The 13638-nt window shown below is 42.7% G+C and overlaps 1 protein-coding gene, 1 non-coding gene and 1 pseudogene across 2 annotated transcripts; 1 reads left to right on the top strand and 2 right to left on the bottom strand.

The window, feature by feature from the left end:
• Nucleotides 1-1901: 1901 nt before the first annotated feature.
• Nucleotides 1902-11892, bottom strand: Rbmx (RNA binding motif protein X-linked). Its single transcript, XM_050159668.1, has 10 exons — nucleotides 11712-11892; nucleotides 10429-10560; nucleotides 10132-10238; nucleotides 9520-9691; nucleotides 8499-8660; nucleotides 7405-7519; nucleotides 7194-7319; nucleotides 6730-6812; nucleotides 3871-6082; nucleotides 1902-3242 (listed from the first exon to the last, which is right to left on the bottom strand). The coding sequence occupies exons 2-9, from the start codon at nucleotides 10535-10537 to the stop codon at nucleotides 5772-5774; spliced, it is 1185 nt and encodes a 394-aa protein (XP_050015625.1). The 5' UTR covers nucleotides 10538-10560; nucleotides 11712-11892; the 3' UTR covers nucleotides 1902-3242; nucleotides 3871-5771.
• Nucleotides 10310-10381, bottom strand: LOC126512136 (small nucleolar RNA SNORD61). The gene has a single exon (XR_007594914.1). It is a non-coding gene; the product is annotated as a small nucleolar RNA SNORD61 (small nucleolar RNA).
• Nucleotides 11647-13638, top strand: part of LOC126512134 (transmembrane 9 superfamily member 2-like) — a 140231-nt pseudogene continuing 138239 nt past the window's right edge.

Genomic DNA, 13638 nt, shown 5'->3' with positions numbered 1-13638 from the left:
TGTAGGCCAAGTTGGCCTAAACTTCCCGCATACATCACCATGCCTAATCTATACGGTGCCAGGGTCTGAACCCAGGATTGTGTACTTGTTAGGCAGGCTGAGTGTAGATTTTGAATATAGACGTGGAAGAGAGGGATGTGGTGCAAAGTAACTAGAAAGGAGACTATGAGGGGAAATAGATCTTAAGTAGGGGTTATTAAAAGGGGACTACCAAGAGGGCAGCAGCGGGGATAGAAGAGAATAAAAACCAAGTTGTGTACAGATCCCACAATGAACTCCATTACTTCCCATGCCTATTACAAAGAACTAATTCTAAGAAATTGTTACCATGGTTCTCCAACAAACTCTCAGGGTCAAAAAGCCTTCAGAGCATACACGTAAGTCCCCTATTTATTGAGTTGGAGTTTTACTGTGTAGCCCTGCCTGCCCCTGCCTCCAGCATCCTGGGACTAAAGGCCTGTGACTACACCCCTAGCCTAGATGGCACATTCTGACAAAGAGGAGCACACACCCACTCATTTCAGAAGAGCAAAGAAAAGGGCTGGATGGATGGCTCAATGGTTCGTTCAGAGCGCATACTGTCCTTGAGGAGGACGTGAGTTTGGATTTAACTCCAGTTCCAGGGGTCTGATGCCTGTAGCCTCCATGAGCACTGATCTGCAGGCGCATGTAGCGTCCATGAGCACTGATCTGCAGGCGCAGATTTACACAGTGGGGAAAGAACTTGAAGCAACTGTAAATAAGTAGGAGGGTAGCTTTTAGGAAAAAAATCCCAGGACGGGTGGCTCCACCTGCACAAAGAAATCTAATTAGGTCAGATCAAACCAAATTAAAATGTTCAATCTCTATTAAATATGTCGCTCTTGGGTGGTTGAGCACATAGCAGGGAGACAGGAAGCGGGGAGCACATGCAAACCCAGAACAGGTATCTCCTCTGAGAGCCCACTTAAATACCCTGTGGGAGTGGTCAGGACCTGGCATGCTGGGATTTGGAGTCCAGACCAATGCAACTCCCAGGCCAGGGGGCTGGGATGGATGCCAGGGGCTGGGGCTATGCTCCAGACTTAACAGTAGCCTTTGCAACAACACACTTAAACAAATGGCTATCTGTATTTGAAGAAATACATTCAACTTTCCTATCTCATGCTAAAAAATTGATTCAGAAAGTGTTATCCCCATAACAAAACCTAAAACTACAGGACAGAGTAGACTGGCTGGCCGGTAGCCCCAGGGATCCCCTCTGTCTTTATCCCCTGAACATTAGGAATACAAATGAACCTCCATTCAGAGCTTTTCACTTGATTTCTGGGGATGGAGCTCAGGTTCCCAGTCTGACCAGGTCATTAACTATGTTTGCCAATGAAGTTTTGTGAAGCCAGCCTTCTGCCACCCTTAAAGTTATACTTCACAGATAAACTAGAAACCTCCCACACAGAAGCTTATCATTACGGGTTGGTTCCTATTAGCATCACTAAAGGACTGAAAGTTAATAGCATAGACAATTTCTTACTGACCCATCCTTACCCTTGACCCTACCCATCCAAGATATGCAGGAAATCAAGGTAGAAGCAGCAGGGGAAATTCTTGGTAAACGACAGTGTATGATATCCTCTTCTTCGGGGTGATAGGTCTCTCATTTCATTTTTAGGTTAAGGACTAAACAATATCATCTGAATGACCATGTTTATCTAACGTTAACACAACACAATAAAGGAAGGCCAGTGGTCTGCCCACCTCAGGGACTCTGGGTGGCCCCTTACATTAAGTATCAGCAGTGCCCTAGAACTCAAGTTTAGGAAAGAAAATTAAGAAAGAAAACAAACAAACACCGGAAAGCCTAAAATGAATTTCTACTTTCAAAAGTGTTAAAAAAAAAAAAAAAGATCCCAACACCACAAAGATACATGTTCAAGTTTTATTGGGGTTCAATACAAAACATTTCAAAAAGTGATCTATAATACCTAAGCTCTACATCCAATTACCAAATAAACCACACTTCCTGTACTATTCAAATTCCTTTATGACTAGTGGATAGCCAGAAGAATCAAGGACTTTTTTTTTTTTCAAATTATAGACTTTAGGCCCTTGGGTCTGTACATTCTAATTTGTCAAAAAGTTCTCTTGATAATTTCTACCCACTCCTTACTTTGAATTTAGCATTTATATTAACTGTAGTATTCCCTATACTAAACTATCTTTAAGAAACTCTAAAAAAAATGTAAAAGAAAAAAATGCTTGCTCGAGAGCCAAAAGGTCTTGACAGAAGCGCCTACTCAGGGAATCGTCCGAATATGAAAGGCTTAAGAGATGTTCTTCAAAGTACAACTACTGAAATTCACTCAGTGACCTCATCTGATGAGAAATGTGACCAGTGGGGTTTTAAAATTTTGGATCATTCTTCCTAATCATAATAGCTAGCACTAGATGACTCTTAAGAAAAATCTCAGAAGTTGAATTCATTCCTTTAACCCTACAACTAACTCAACCTGCTTCCTTTGAGAACATCAACACTTGCATTCCCAGCGCTTAGTTCCCAAACCCAAAGTGATGAACTAGAGCTGTATCATGATTTGTTTCCAAGACTGACATCTGAGGGTAAAGGGGAAACTATCATGACCTTGTGACTTATATTTGTTTTCAATTGCTTTCCACGATCCTAACAATGTTTCAAAAGTTTTTACTTTCATTTTCTGGCACTGCTCCGCCCCTTCTAAGTTTTCTAGGACAAGTGTGAGTATTTTTCCTGATATAGTTAATTCCCCCAAATGGTTTACTCTCTGAAAGTCAGACATGAGTGGACAAAGTTATCACTGAAGCATTAGGTTTCTGACTGAGTGTTCTTTTCCTTTGTGAGAGTGATTCTAGGGGTTGAACGCTAGGCTTCACTGGTATTTAGAAAAAGCACTCCACCGTGGAGATACAGTCCGGGCTAATTCAATTTTCCTACAGTCAGTGATCATCATCAGAGTTGCCCCATTACTTTGCCTAAACTATTGAATCTACACAAAGAGCCATGAGAACTTCTTGGGTAGGTACCTCCACTTACCAATTTCTTTGTCTCCCTCTCTTCATTTGGTCAGTTTTAAGCAATCACCACTCCCTAACTAAGGTCTAACCAACACTGATGCCTCCCTCCCTTGAGGACAGGAAAACCCTATATTGCCTGTACCAAACCAATTCTGACGGGCACTGGGTATGTAACTGCTGCAGCTTAGCCTCAGCTCTCCTCTGCTTCAACAACTCTGCAAAAAAAGCATGTGATCAAATTACAGAGTATTTCACACCACAAAGCACTTCAACCCGCTCTCCTCCTTCAGTGCGCACAACTTGCTCTCTCCAGTCTAAGTATTAGCTCTAAAGTGCCAGCTTCAAAATGCGCCCATATTCATTACAATTACCGTAGGCATCAGCACTGTAATAGGAAAATCAGATACCCTGCCACACTGTGCCCACGACATTCAGAAGTTGCAGTGGCAGCCGTATCACTAACCAGCCCATTAAAAACAAGCAGGCACTGACAGCATGCATGCAATTCATACAACGCTGCTCACACAGGAAACCATGAACTAGACAGCTCTTTCCACAATAACTCTTGCAGGCAAAGAGCTGGTGCTAGCTAATTCAGAAACAGCTAGAAGTACCATCCTATGGGTACTCTAGTTAGTGAGCATACATCTATATACCTTCACTCAAAATGCATGTGCTCGGTTTTCAGTGACAAAACAATTTCATCCTCATGCCCAGAGTTGAACATTAGTTCTGTTTATAGACAATTTAGGAGTCGAAAAATACTTGCTAATAATGCCATAGCCACACAATGACAAAGCTACAGTGTTTAAACCTTGAAGGATACTCCTTTCAAACACTTACCTGCACATTTGACTTTTTCTTCCGGCCAGCTTAATCTGCTGTGAACCAATCAGCACTCCGTGACGTATGACCATCGGGATCAACCTGCAAAAATTACATAAATGAAAGCTAGTTATTTCTCTAAAGGAAGATTTTAAACACTTGCCTATAGCTGCCCCTTTTATCCCAGAGAGAACAGGCAAGTTCAGACTTGTAGCTTAATGGATCATTTCATGTTCTACTACTTGTCTTAATTGGTGGAAGGTTCACTGGCTTGGGATGGACTGGAATGGCTTAAATGGTTAAGTCGCATGGCTTATGGATTCTCATTCTTTTCCAATGGTGCACTGCCACGTTAAATCCATAAGTTGAACTGACAAAACATTTGAAGGAATAAAGTGCAGTCTAAGGATTTTTAGTTGGAGGTCTTCAAGTTTACTACATTCAAGAGCATCTTTTTCAACTTCATGGCTGGACCTGGGTCATGCTGCCTCAGGTTTCTGTTTTAAAGACCACTTGCAAAAGATTTTTCTCCATACACTGTAGTTTCATAGAACTAAAACAAGTCAGGCATCCAACTAAAGGTCAAGTTTGCAATGGCTTATAGGGGCCAGAGAGGGGGACCCCAATCCTAAGCCATTTCTTATATTGACTAAAAACCTAATTTGAAAAAAAGTCAAAACGTGAAGCATGTTTAAAGGTCTTCATCAAAAATTTGTGGAAAAAAAAATCACCCCCTCCCAATTCCCAGATTGCTATTGATAAACAACAGCTGCATTAATGCCTTTAAGTCTCATACATGCTTTAAAACTCCAAGTGTTGAATTTGGAAGACTTCTAGTATGCTATTGAACATTTGTGGGTTTTTTTTCTCAAAAGGTTTTTTTAATCTAGAAGGCATTTCCATTGCCATGAAGTACAGTACCGTTCACTGTACTATGAGGAAGGGAAGTGTTCAATTTCGACTTAGACGGAAAAACTAGTTTGCTTTGCTTACCATCTCTGCTGTTTCACAGGCATTTGGTGCTTTAAATCTGATGTGGAATGCGGATAGATTCACTTTTTAGAAGTCATAAGCCTTTAGGAAGTTGGAGATAACTTCATTGCTTATCTATTTTCTCCTTTGCAATCAAGCTGTTCCTTTAAAAGTGAGACACTACAGAGTTGCAAAAATTTGAAACAGTAAGAGCAAGCATCGGTTCTGCAGCTTCATGGTTGGTTTTGGCCAAACGTTTTATTTAGTATTCTGTAGTTGTTTAACACACACTTAAATGGTCTTACTAGGGGAGGGGAATAAGGGAGGTTCTTGTAGATTCCCAAGGAAATGTCAGAAAAGCAAAATATGGCCAGCATCCATTTGCTTTTTGGGGTTTCTGGGCAAGTAGCACATTCTTAGGCATCTGGTCTCAGGTTTTTTTTTTTTTTTTATACTGTCATCATTGAGATTTCAGTTGGAAGACATCCTGAGATCCTGAAATCCTAAGAGGAGCACACCCAACCAACCCACTCTACCAGTTAGCTTGTCTGCAAAGGCAGGCAGGGCGATTCATCGCTCAGCAGAACAAAGGCCATCTAGATGGCTTAGGTTTGTGGAAAATCTTAGGATTGCTTTTCTCGGTTAGTGAGAAAAATCAGGAGTGGCCGTCAGGGACACGTTAACTTGAAAAATCACAACACTAGTACAAGTCAAGGCTTACACATTTAACAATTGCTTGTTGAAAGCAACTCATAATATCAAATAAAATTAAACACGTCTTACTTTTTTCCTCACAAGAACATAAAAATTATTAAGGGGAACAGGAAATTTTAAAAAGGTAACACAATTTTTCCTTTTAGTAGTCCTTGGGTACTTTATGACAGAAAGGTTCCATTTTTGTTTGTTTCCTTGAATGGGGACTTTTGGTCCAAAAGTTTTGTTTGTTCCTAGTATCTGCTTCTGCCTCCCCCTCTATCAGATCGGCTTCCTCCACGGCCACCACCTCTTGGTGCTCCGCGGCTTGAACTGCTGTAGGAATCACGTGGAGGAGGGTAGCCCCTTTCCATAGAAGGGGGAAGCCCTCGTTCTTGTCTGCCAACGCGATCACGACCACTTGAGTAGAGATCACTTCGGCTGCTTGAGTAACTGTCTCGACTTCCACCATATCCGTCACGTGAGCTGCTGTAATCATCATAGCGACTGCTTCCACCATAAGATGGCGGGGGCCCTCGTGTAGGTGGAGCACTACGTGAGTTACCTGCAGGGTCAATGGTCAGGTAATATGGCAACACTATAAATTGTATATATACAACATTTAAATCTGAATTTACAGAATTCTTGTATTATAAGTTTACTTTCTCAACTGGGAAGTTTTAAACTGTACCATTGCTGGCCATAAGAGGGAACTGCTCATCTGCTGAGATACGGAAATGGATTGAGTTTAATGTTTGTTTGAAAAGACTGAAGACGTTGTGTATTTCAAGAGGACATTCCAGACAGCTTGTTATTTTAGAGTAGACACTCAGCCACTTTCCAGTGATAAGTTGCAATTTTGAACTGTTGAGTTTCCTTCATATTGCAATGGTAAATATTTGATCTTGTTAATAAATTTTTTTAAAAATTGTATTTTCACTGTTGAGGGAAAACACATAAGGCTGCCAATTTCAGCAAGCAAAATCCCCTCCAAAGCAAGCGAACAGCCTCAAACGAAAAGAAACAAAAAAGGAAACAAGGAAAGAACCAAAAAGTCCTTCACAAAACTAGGAAAAAGCCCAGCTGATAAAGTTACCCCTTGAAAGCAAGCAAAGGTCCCTTTAAAAGCAAGCACCACGCAGCCTATTAATCCAGCTCATGAACCTAAAACCTCAAGCTGGTGATATTTAAGATCCTTAACCAGTATCTTACCATAACTCTCATATGAATCTCTGTAGGACCCTCCACTTGGATGATCTGAATAGTCACGATCCCGGCCATATCCATCTCTATCACTAAATAAAAAGCAATTTTAATTAAAAAAAATATATATTTCCCCTAAGTTACATGTTTATTTTATAATATAAATGTAATAAATACACTTTAAACATTCCCCCAAATCCTTAAAAAGTAGAAATGTCAAATCTGTTCATTTTTTAGCTCTCCATAACTGTGTGAGCATGAGGAGACATGTTCTTGCTATGATGACCCTGCAGGGGTGAGAAGACAACTTTGGGGCCCTCTTCTCCCCCTTTCACCTTGCCATGGCTTTCAAGGCTGATACTGGCTTGCAGGGCTTACTTGGAAGGTGCTTTTTAACAGCCGAGTCACCTGCCAATCCCTGGAGGCATGAGTTTTACAGCAAATACTTAGAAACCATGCAAGTAGCTGCTTACCTATAGCCTCTGGATGGGTAGTCATCACGTGAACTGGAATGGCCATAATCACGGTAAGTATAATCTCTTGGTGGTGGTGCGTAATCTCTTACATCACGAGAACTTGGATAGTCTCTGCTTGAATAGCTACAGAAAGAGAATTTGGTTTATGCCTCTGACGTGCTCGTGTCCAACACTAATTCTTCACAAAAGAAACTGCACTGTCTGTTACCTGTCTTTAGTGGAATATCCATCATCTCTTGGGGACAAATAAACATCTCTGCGAGAGGGAAGGGGCTCCCTTCGTGGCGGGCCTCCATAACTATCTCTTCCACGTGACACGGGGGCTTAAAGGAGAAAAAAAAAACATTATCAAAATCTAGCCATCAAAAAACTAAAGTGTGGGGCTGGAGAGATGGCTCAGAGGTTAAGAGCATTGCCTGATCTTCCAAAGGTCCTGAGTTCAATTCCCAGCAACCACATGGTGGCTCACAACCATCTGTGGTGGGGTTTGGTGCCCTCTTCTGGCCTGCAGACATACACACAGACAGAATGTTGTATACATAATAAATAAATAAATATTTAAAAAAAAAAACTAAAGTGGTATACATAATAAATAAATAAATATTTAAAAAAAAAACTAAAGTGTGGCTGGGCAGTGGTGGAGCACGCCTTTAATCCCAGCACTTGGGAGGCAGAGGCAGGCGGATCTCTGTGAGTTCTGAGACCAGCCTGGTCTACAAGAGCTAGTTCCAGGACAGGCTCCAAAGCTACAGAGAAACCCTGTCTTGAAAAACAAAAAACAAAAACAAAAACAAAACAAAACAAAAAAAACTAAAGTGTGAATGTTACACTCAGGCTAGACAAGACAGCGGTTTAATCAAATACCCTATGTAGCTAAAACAGGAAGCTTCCTAGTCACATAATTTCAATGCTTATTAATTATGAATATGAGATTAATTGGAATCCGCAAATCAGTCTTAAGCATAAGCATTAAAAATATTCATGTGTGTACGGTGGGGGAATATGCACACTGTGATGCAAATGCAGTCCAGAGGACAACTTGTCTCAGTTTTGCCTGTGAATCGGGGAGTGGATTCAAGTTCTTGCGCCCGACTAGCAGCAAACGTTTTGACCCACTGAGCTGTCTCACTGGCCAAGCATTTAAAACAACAAAAATAAAAACCAGGGTCTCTCCATGGAGGTCTTGAATTCATGTCAATCCTATCTTCCCCAGTGCTAAGGCTGGACATGCACCCCCATGCCCGGCCTCAGCATAGTGCCATGGGGGCAGCACAGATTTATTGCAATGCATCCAACAATTACCTCTTCCTCCCAGCCCACTGCTGCTACGAACTGGCCCTGAAGGTGCTGATCTTTTAGGGGGAGGAGCCCCTCTTCGTGGTGGTGGTGGTGGTGGTCCTCTTTTAACTGGAAGAGGTCCCCTCGAAGAACTCATGGTAAAATTCATGGAATAGCCACCATCATCTATATTAGAATAGAAAGACATTTCATTAACACAATAGTCAAGAACAAACCATTAACACTCAAGAAGACTAAGAACTATTTGCCCCATGGAAAAAACACAAAGAATTATGTGCGTCTTTTTCTTTTCTTTTTTGGTTTTCCGAGACGGGTTTTTCTCTCTAGCTTTGGAGCCTGTCCTGGAACTAGCTCTTGTAGACCAGGTTGGCCTCGAACTCAGAGATCTCTGCCATCTCTGCCTCCCAAGTGCTGGGATTAAAGGCAGGTGCCACCACTGCCCAGCAAACATTTTTTTTTTGCTTAGTTGGGGAGGCTAGGTTTGTTTTCCATTGGGCAAGATCAAGCATGACAAGAGTTCAGGACCAGCCTGAACTAATAAGGGAGACACTGTTTCCAAAATCCAGACGTCCAGCAGACTAGGAAAAGTAGTCCCAATCCTGCTCGTCACTCTTTTTTTTTTCCTTAAGTAAGACTATTTGGCCCATAGGTTTAACTCTAATTCAGGCCTCCCATATTTTCAAGTCATCAACACTACACTAATAACGGAGTGAGCAGTCTCCATTTCAAAGGCAGCTCTCAGCCTGTGGGTTGTGATCTTAGAAGTCCAACAACCCTTTCACAGTGGTCACATATCAGATATTCTGTATATCAGATGGTTGAGCAAAATTAGTTACAAAGTAGTAATTAAATAAGGGTATGGTGGTGGGGGGGAGGTCACCACAACATGAGTAACTGTATTTAAGAGTCTCAGCATTAGGAAGGTTGAGAACTACTGTTTCAGCCTTTCAAAAAGAAAAGACCCAGGTGTGGGTCTCCAGCTTTCAACTTAAATACCAAGCCTGAGTTCCAATCAAATCATTACCCATGTGTCCTCCACGTGAGGGGGGTCCTCTAGTTCCTCCGCTTCCTCCTCTTCCTCCTCGAAGACCTCTGGGAGGGCCTCTGCTTCTTGGAGGTGGAGGTAGTCCACGCCTACTACTTTCAAATGATGGTTTGGTGGCTTGCTCCACCTTGATGGCTTTTCCATCTAAGGACTATTTTTTTAAAGAAAAGAAAAACAAAAAGTAAATTTTATCATTATTTAGAAGAAACTGAGAAACTCTTGTTAGGCATATAATGTTTACCATTTGCTACAAACTTTGGTTGTGGACTCACAATAAAAGTCACAATAGAGACTTGGTCTTTTGTTCCAGCACTCGGGAGGCAGAAGCAGGAAGACCCGAGTTTGAGGTCAGCCTGGTCTATATATAGTCAAGACTATGGAGACACCCCCCTCCACTCCACTTACTGAACAAAAAACAATACAATACAATTCAGGATAGTACTACTAATGGCTACGATCAAGTCTCTGGCTATACACACATAAAACGAAAATTCCAAAGCTGCTCTGGACCCATGCTTGGACAACAGTATTTTTGTCACTAGGAAATTATTGTCACCATGAAACCCCTTTTTTATTAAGAGACAACCACACCTTTCCATTCATATCTCTGGCAGCATCCTTTGCGTCTGCTGGGCTTTCGAAGGTGACAAAAGCAAATCCTCTTGACTTGTTGGTTTCTCGGTCCTTCATCAAAAGCACTAAAACAGTTGGAGGGGGGGAGGCGGTTAGTTTCCTTCAAATCAAATCACCGGAGCAACTTCACAAAAGCAAGCTCAGAACTTCTTAGAGGACAAAACACATTATCATGTTTGGTCATCAGTTGATTCAAATTCATCATAGCTCGTCTTCTCATTATAACAATATAGCGGATAGTTTTAGATAACTCACCTTCCACTATCCGTCCATATTTGCCAAATACTGCTTCAAGGGCTTTCTCATTTGTCTCTGTATTGAGCCCACCAATAAAGAGCTTTCCTGGGCGATCTGCTTCAACCATTTTCCCTTCCAACCGATAGGAGGCTGCTGAAAAATAATATCATCATCTCTGGAGAAAGTTCCCTAAGTTTACTGAACAGCTTTAATCATGGCTCGGGCTTTATTAAAATCTTTATTCCTTCGTAAGGAAAGACTCCGATAACCCTCCATAACAGTAGAAAACCAACTGAAATACTTTTGGTTAACAGTGCAGTGAAGTTTTCTTTAACCAGCTTAAAGGGGCCTGCCTAATTAGCCAATCCTCTTCCTCTGCCCGGCCGCTTTTAGTTAACGAACTGCTTTACAACACCTGAAAAGGCAACTTTTACTTTTGAATGTATTTTACTTTATACAAGGTAGCAGCCTCAAGAGTGCCAGAAGTTGGCCACCACACCCGCCTATTGTATTCATTTGTCATCTTCTAAACAGTCCGTTACTTGTCACCCCACTTGCTTCCCCTCCGTGAAGGGTGTAAAAGACTTCCTATTCATTCAAGGTCATCAGCCGGCAGCGCTAAGTGACGGCCAAGCCCTTTTCTCGTTTACTTTTCCTAGTAAGTTTCCGCGCAAAACTCCTAAGTTAGAACAAAGTCGCCGCAGCTAACCCGACAAAGGATTGCTATCCGATTGAAAAGATAAACGGTGCAGGAATCACAAGATAAGGGAACTCAAAATCACACACTGTTAACACTCTTTCCCTGTGCTGGCACCTAATTAAGACTCATTAAAAACCGCGTGTTAAAGACAAAATGGCGACACTTGGATACAACCCAAAACCACCAAACAACCGCCGGACAAACTAACTTTTGCCACTGACAGTGGCAGCTAAAACTCCAAATGCTTCCTCTCACCGCCAGGACCAGAGAAGTTGCAGAAAAGTCCACCAGCCCATCCTCGGCACAGGCGCTGTCCCGGTGCTAGCTCCGCCGTCCCTCCGCTTCCCGCCCCACCTACAAAGCTGCGCGCTGCGCCCTCCGCCCTCAGGCGACAGGCGACAGCCAAACCTCCTGCAGACGCGCACGCAAGATAATGGACCCCCTAGTGTGCTACTTCCACCGTGTCGGCTTTAAATAGGCTTGCACCTTTGGGCGTCTTAAAATGGCGCCCGCCACCACTATCTCCGGGGAAACAAATGATCTCGAGCCCTAAGGTGACAAGGACTGTACGGAAAACCTGGCAAGGGAAGGAGGCTCCTACCCGAGGGGACGGCGACGTTTCAAGCTCCAACGAGCTCGCCAGTGGAGCCTTCCAGCAGCGCAGCGCCAGTGACAGCTGCCGAGTCTCGAAACGGAACAGAAATGACGCTAGGACTGCTGCGCAACGAGGGCGAACAAAGGAGACAGCAATCTTTATACTACCCGGGAACGAGGCTGAAGAACCCGGATGGAAATTAAGCTTAGAATTTGAAGCACGGAGGGAGGGAGGGGAGTGGTTCCCAGACTCTTCATTGGCCGTCTCCCGCATCACTCACTGTTTGCTCCACCTCTTTCCCGTGTCTCTTAAAGTTCTTGCCGGTATGCAATTTTAACCATTTGCCCTGCCCCCACCCATTCTCCTCCAAGGCGCCTTTTGGCTCTCTGCTAAAACGGTGCGCCGGATTTATTGAATCCGTTTTGAGCGACTTAGTACGCCAAGCACGGTGCAAAACTTTTGCATAACATCTTAATTCCAAAAGTAATGTGAAAATGGTAGATAGTACAATGCCAGTGTAGTAGAAATAGCAAACAAAGAAGTTTAGTTGCTACCCTATAACTGCCCAAATTTTCTTGAGCAATTAACTAATAAATGGGAAGAATCTGGTAAGTAAATGTTAGGTCAAAGCAACTGGAATGGCACATAAAAACCATCCATACAGAACAATTACTGACAACCTATTAGATCTATATACAACCAAGAACAAGTAAGAATAGGCTAGGGTGCCTCAGAGACTGCCAAATGAAAATGCTCTATGATAGCCGGGTGCTGTCCCAAGTCTTTAACCTCAGAACTCAGGACGCAGAAATAGGGCATCTATGAAGCTATGAGTTCCATAACAACCTGGATTCGTTAGATGCTGTCTCAAAAATCCCGGCAAAACAAAAAACAAAAACAGGAAAAGAATGCTACTAGTTGGCCGGGCGGTGGTGGCGCACGCCTTTAATCCCAGCACTCAGGAGGCAGAGGCAGGAGGATCTTTGTGAGTTTGAGGTCAGCCTGGTCAAGAGCTAGTTCCAGGACAGGCACCAAAAACTACAGAGAAACCCTGTCTCGAAAAAAAAAAAAAAAAGAATGCTACTAGTTATATTTGAACTTCAAGTGAGCATTCATAATTTGTGTTTTGAGATAGAGTCTCAATCAGGCTGAGGCTGGTCTTGGAACTCACAGCCGTCCTCCTGCCTCAAATTCCCAAGTATTGAGGTTACAGGCATAAACTACCATAGCAGGTTCTGATTCTAAGCTTTTATATGCCTTGTGGAGGGAAAATACATTTTAAACCTCCCTTTGAGTCAGGGAAATTCCTTTTTTTTTTCTCCCTCCTCTCACCCTGTCCCTGAACAGGTTTTCTCTGTTTAACAGCCCTGGCTGTCCTGGAACTTGTTCTGTAGACCCGGCTGACCTCAATCTCCAAGATTCACCTGTCTCTGCCTCTGAGTGCTGGGATTAAAAGACCTATGCCACTACCGCTCAGCTGGTGAGGGGGTTTTAATTTCCTTACAAATTAAAAAATTCACCCTGGTGTTGTGGCTCATACCTTTAACCCCAGCACTTGGGAAGTAGAAGCAGTTGGATCTGTGAGTTTGAGGCCAACCTGATCTACATAGCAATTTCAATGACAGCTAGGGCTTAGTGAGACCCTGTCTCAAAACAAATCAAAATCAAACAAATAAAACCCCAATTAACAAATAGAAACGAATGATCGTATATTGTGGCTAGTGCCAAGGGAAAGTAAACTGCATGGCTTTAGTGAACAACATTAGAGAAGAAATTTGATCAACATATCAGAAAAGCAGGTTGCGGTGGCTCATGTCTGTCATCCCTAGGCTCACTAGGCTGAGGTAAGAGCATGATCACCAGTAAGGCTACATAAAGACCTCAGTCTGCCTCTGAAGTCAGAACCAAAAGCCAATCAGGGAAGATTATATAT

This window comes from Alexandromys fortis, unplaced genomic scaffold (assembly GCF_014885135.2).
Source record: "Alexandromys fortis isolate MF-2015 unplaced genomic scaffold, M_Fortis_MF-2015_v1.1 scaffold_95, whole genome shotgun sequence".
NCBI lineage: Eukaryota > Metazoa > Chordata > Mammalia > Rodentia > Cricetidae > Alexandromys > Alexandromys fortis.
Note: the sequence above shows the minus strand (reverse complement) of the source record. Positions and strands in the feature narration are given on the sequence as shown.

Excerpts from the sequence above, each read along its gene's own strand:
- Rbmx (XM_050159668.1), bottom strand. The coding sequence starts at position 10,537 with ATGGTTGAAGCAGATCGCCCAGGAAAGCTCTTTATTGGTGGGCTCAAT. Across the intron at positions 10,239-10,428 it reads ATATGGACGGATAGTGGAAG|TGCTTTTGATGAAGGACCGA; the intron begins GTGAGTTATCTA and ends CAACTGTTTTAG. Across the intron at positions 8,661-9,519 it reads CTCACGTGGAGGACACATGG|ATGATGGTGGCTATTCCATG; the intron begins GTAATGATTTGA and ends ATTCTAATATAG.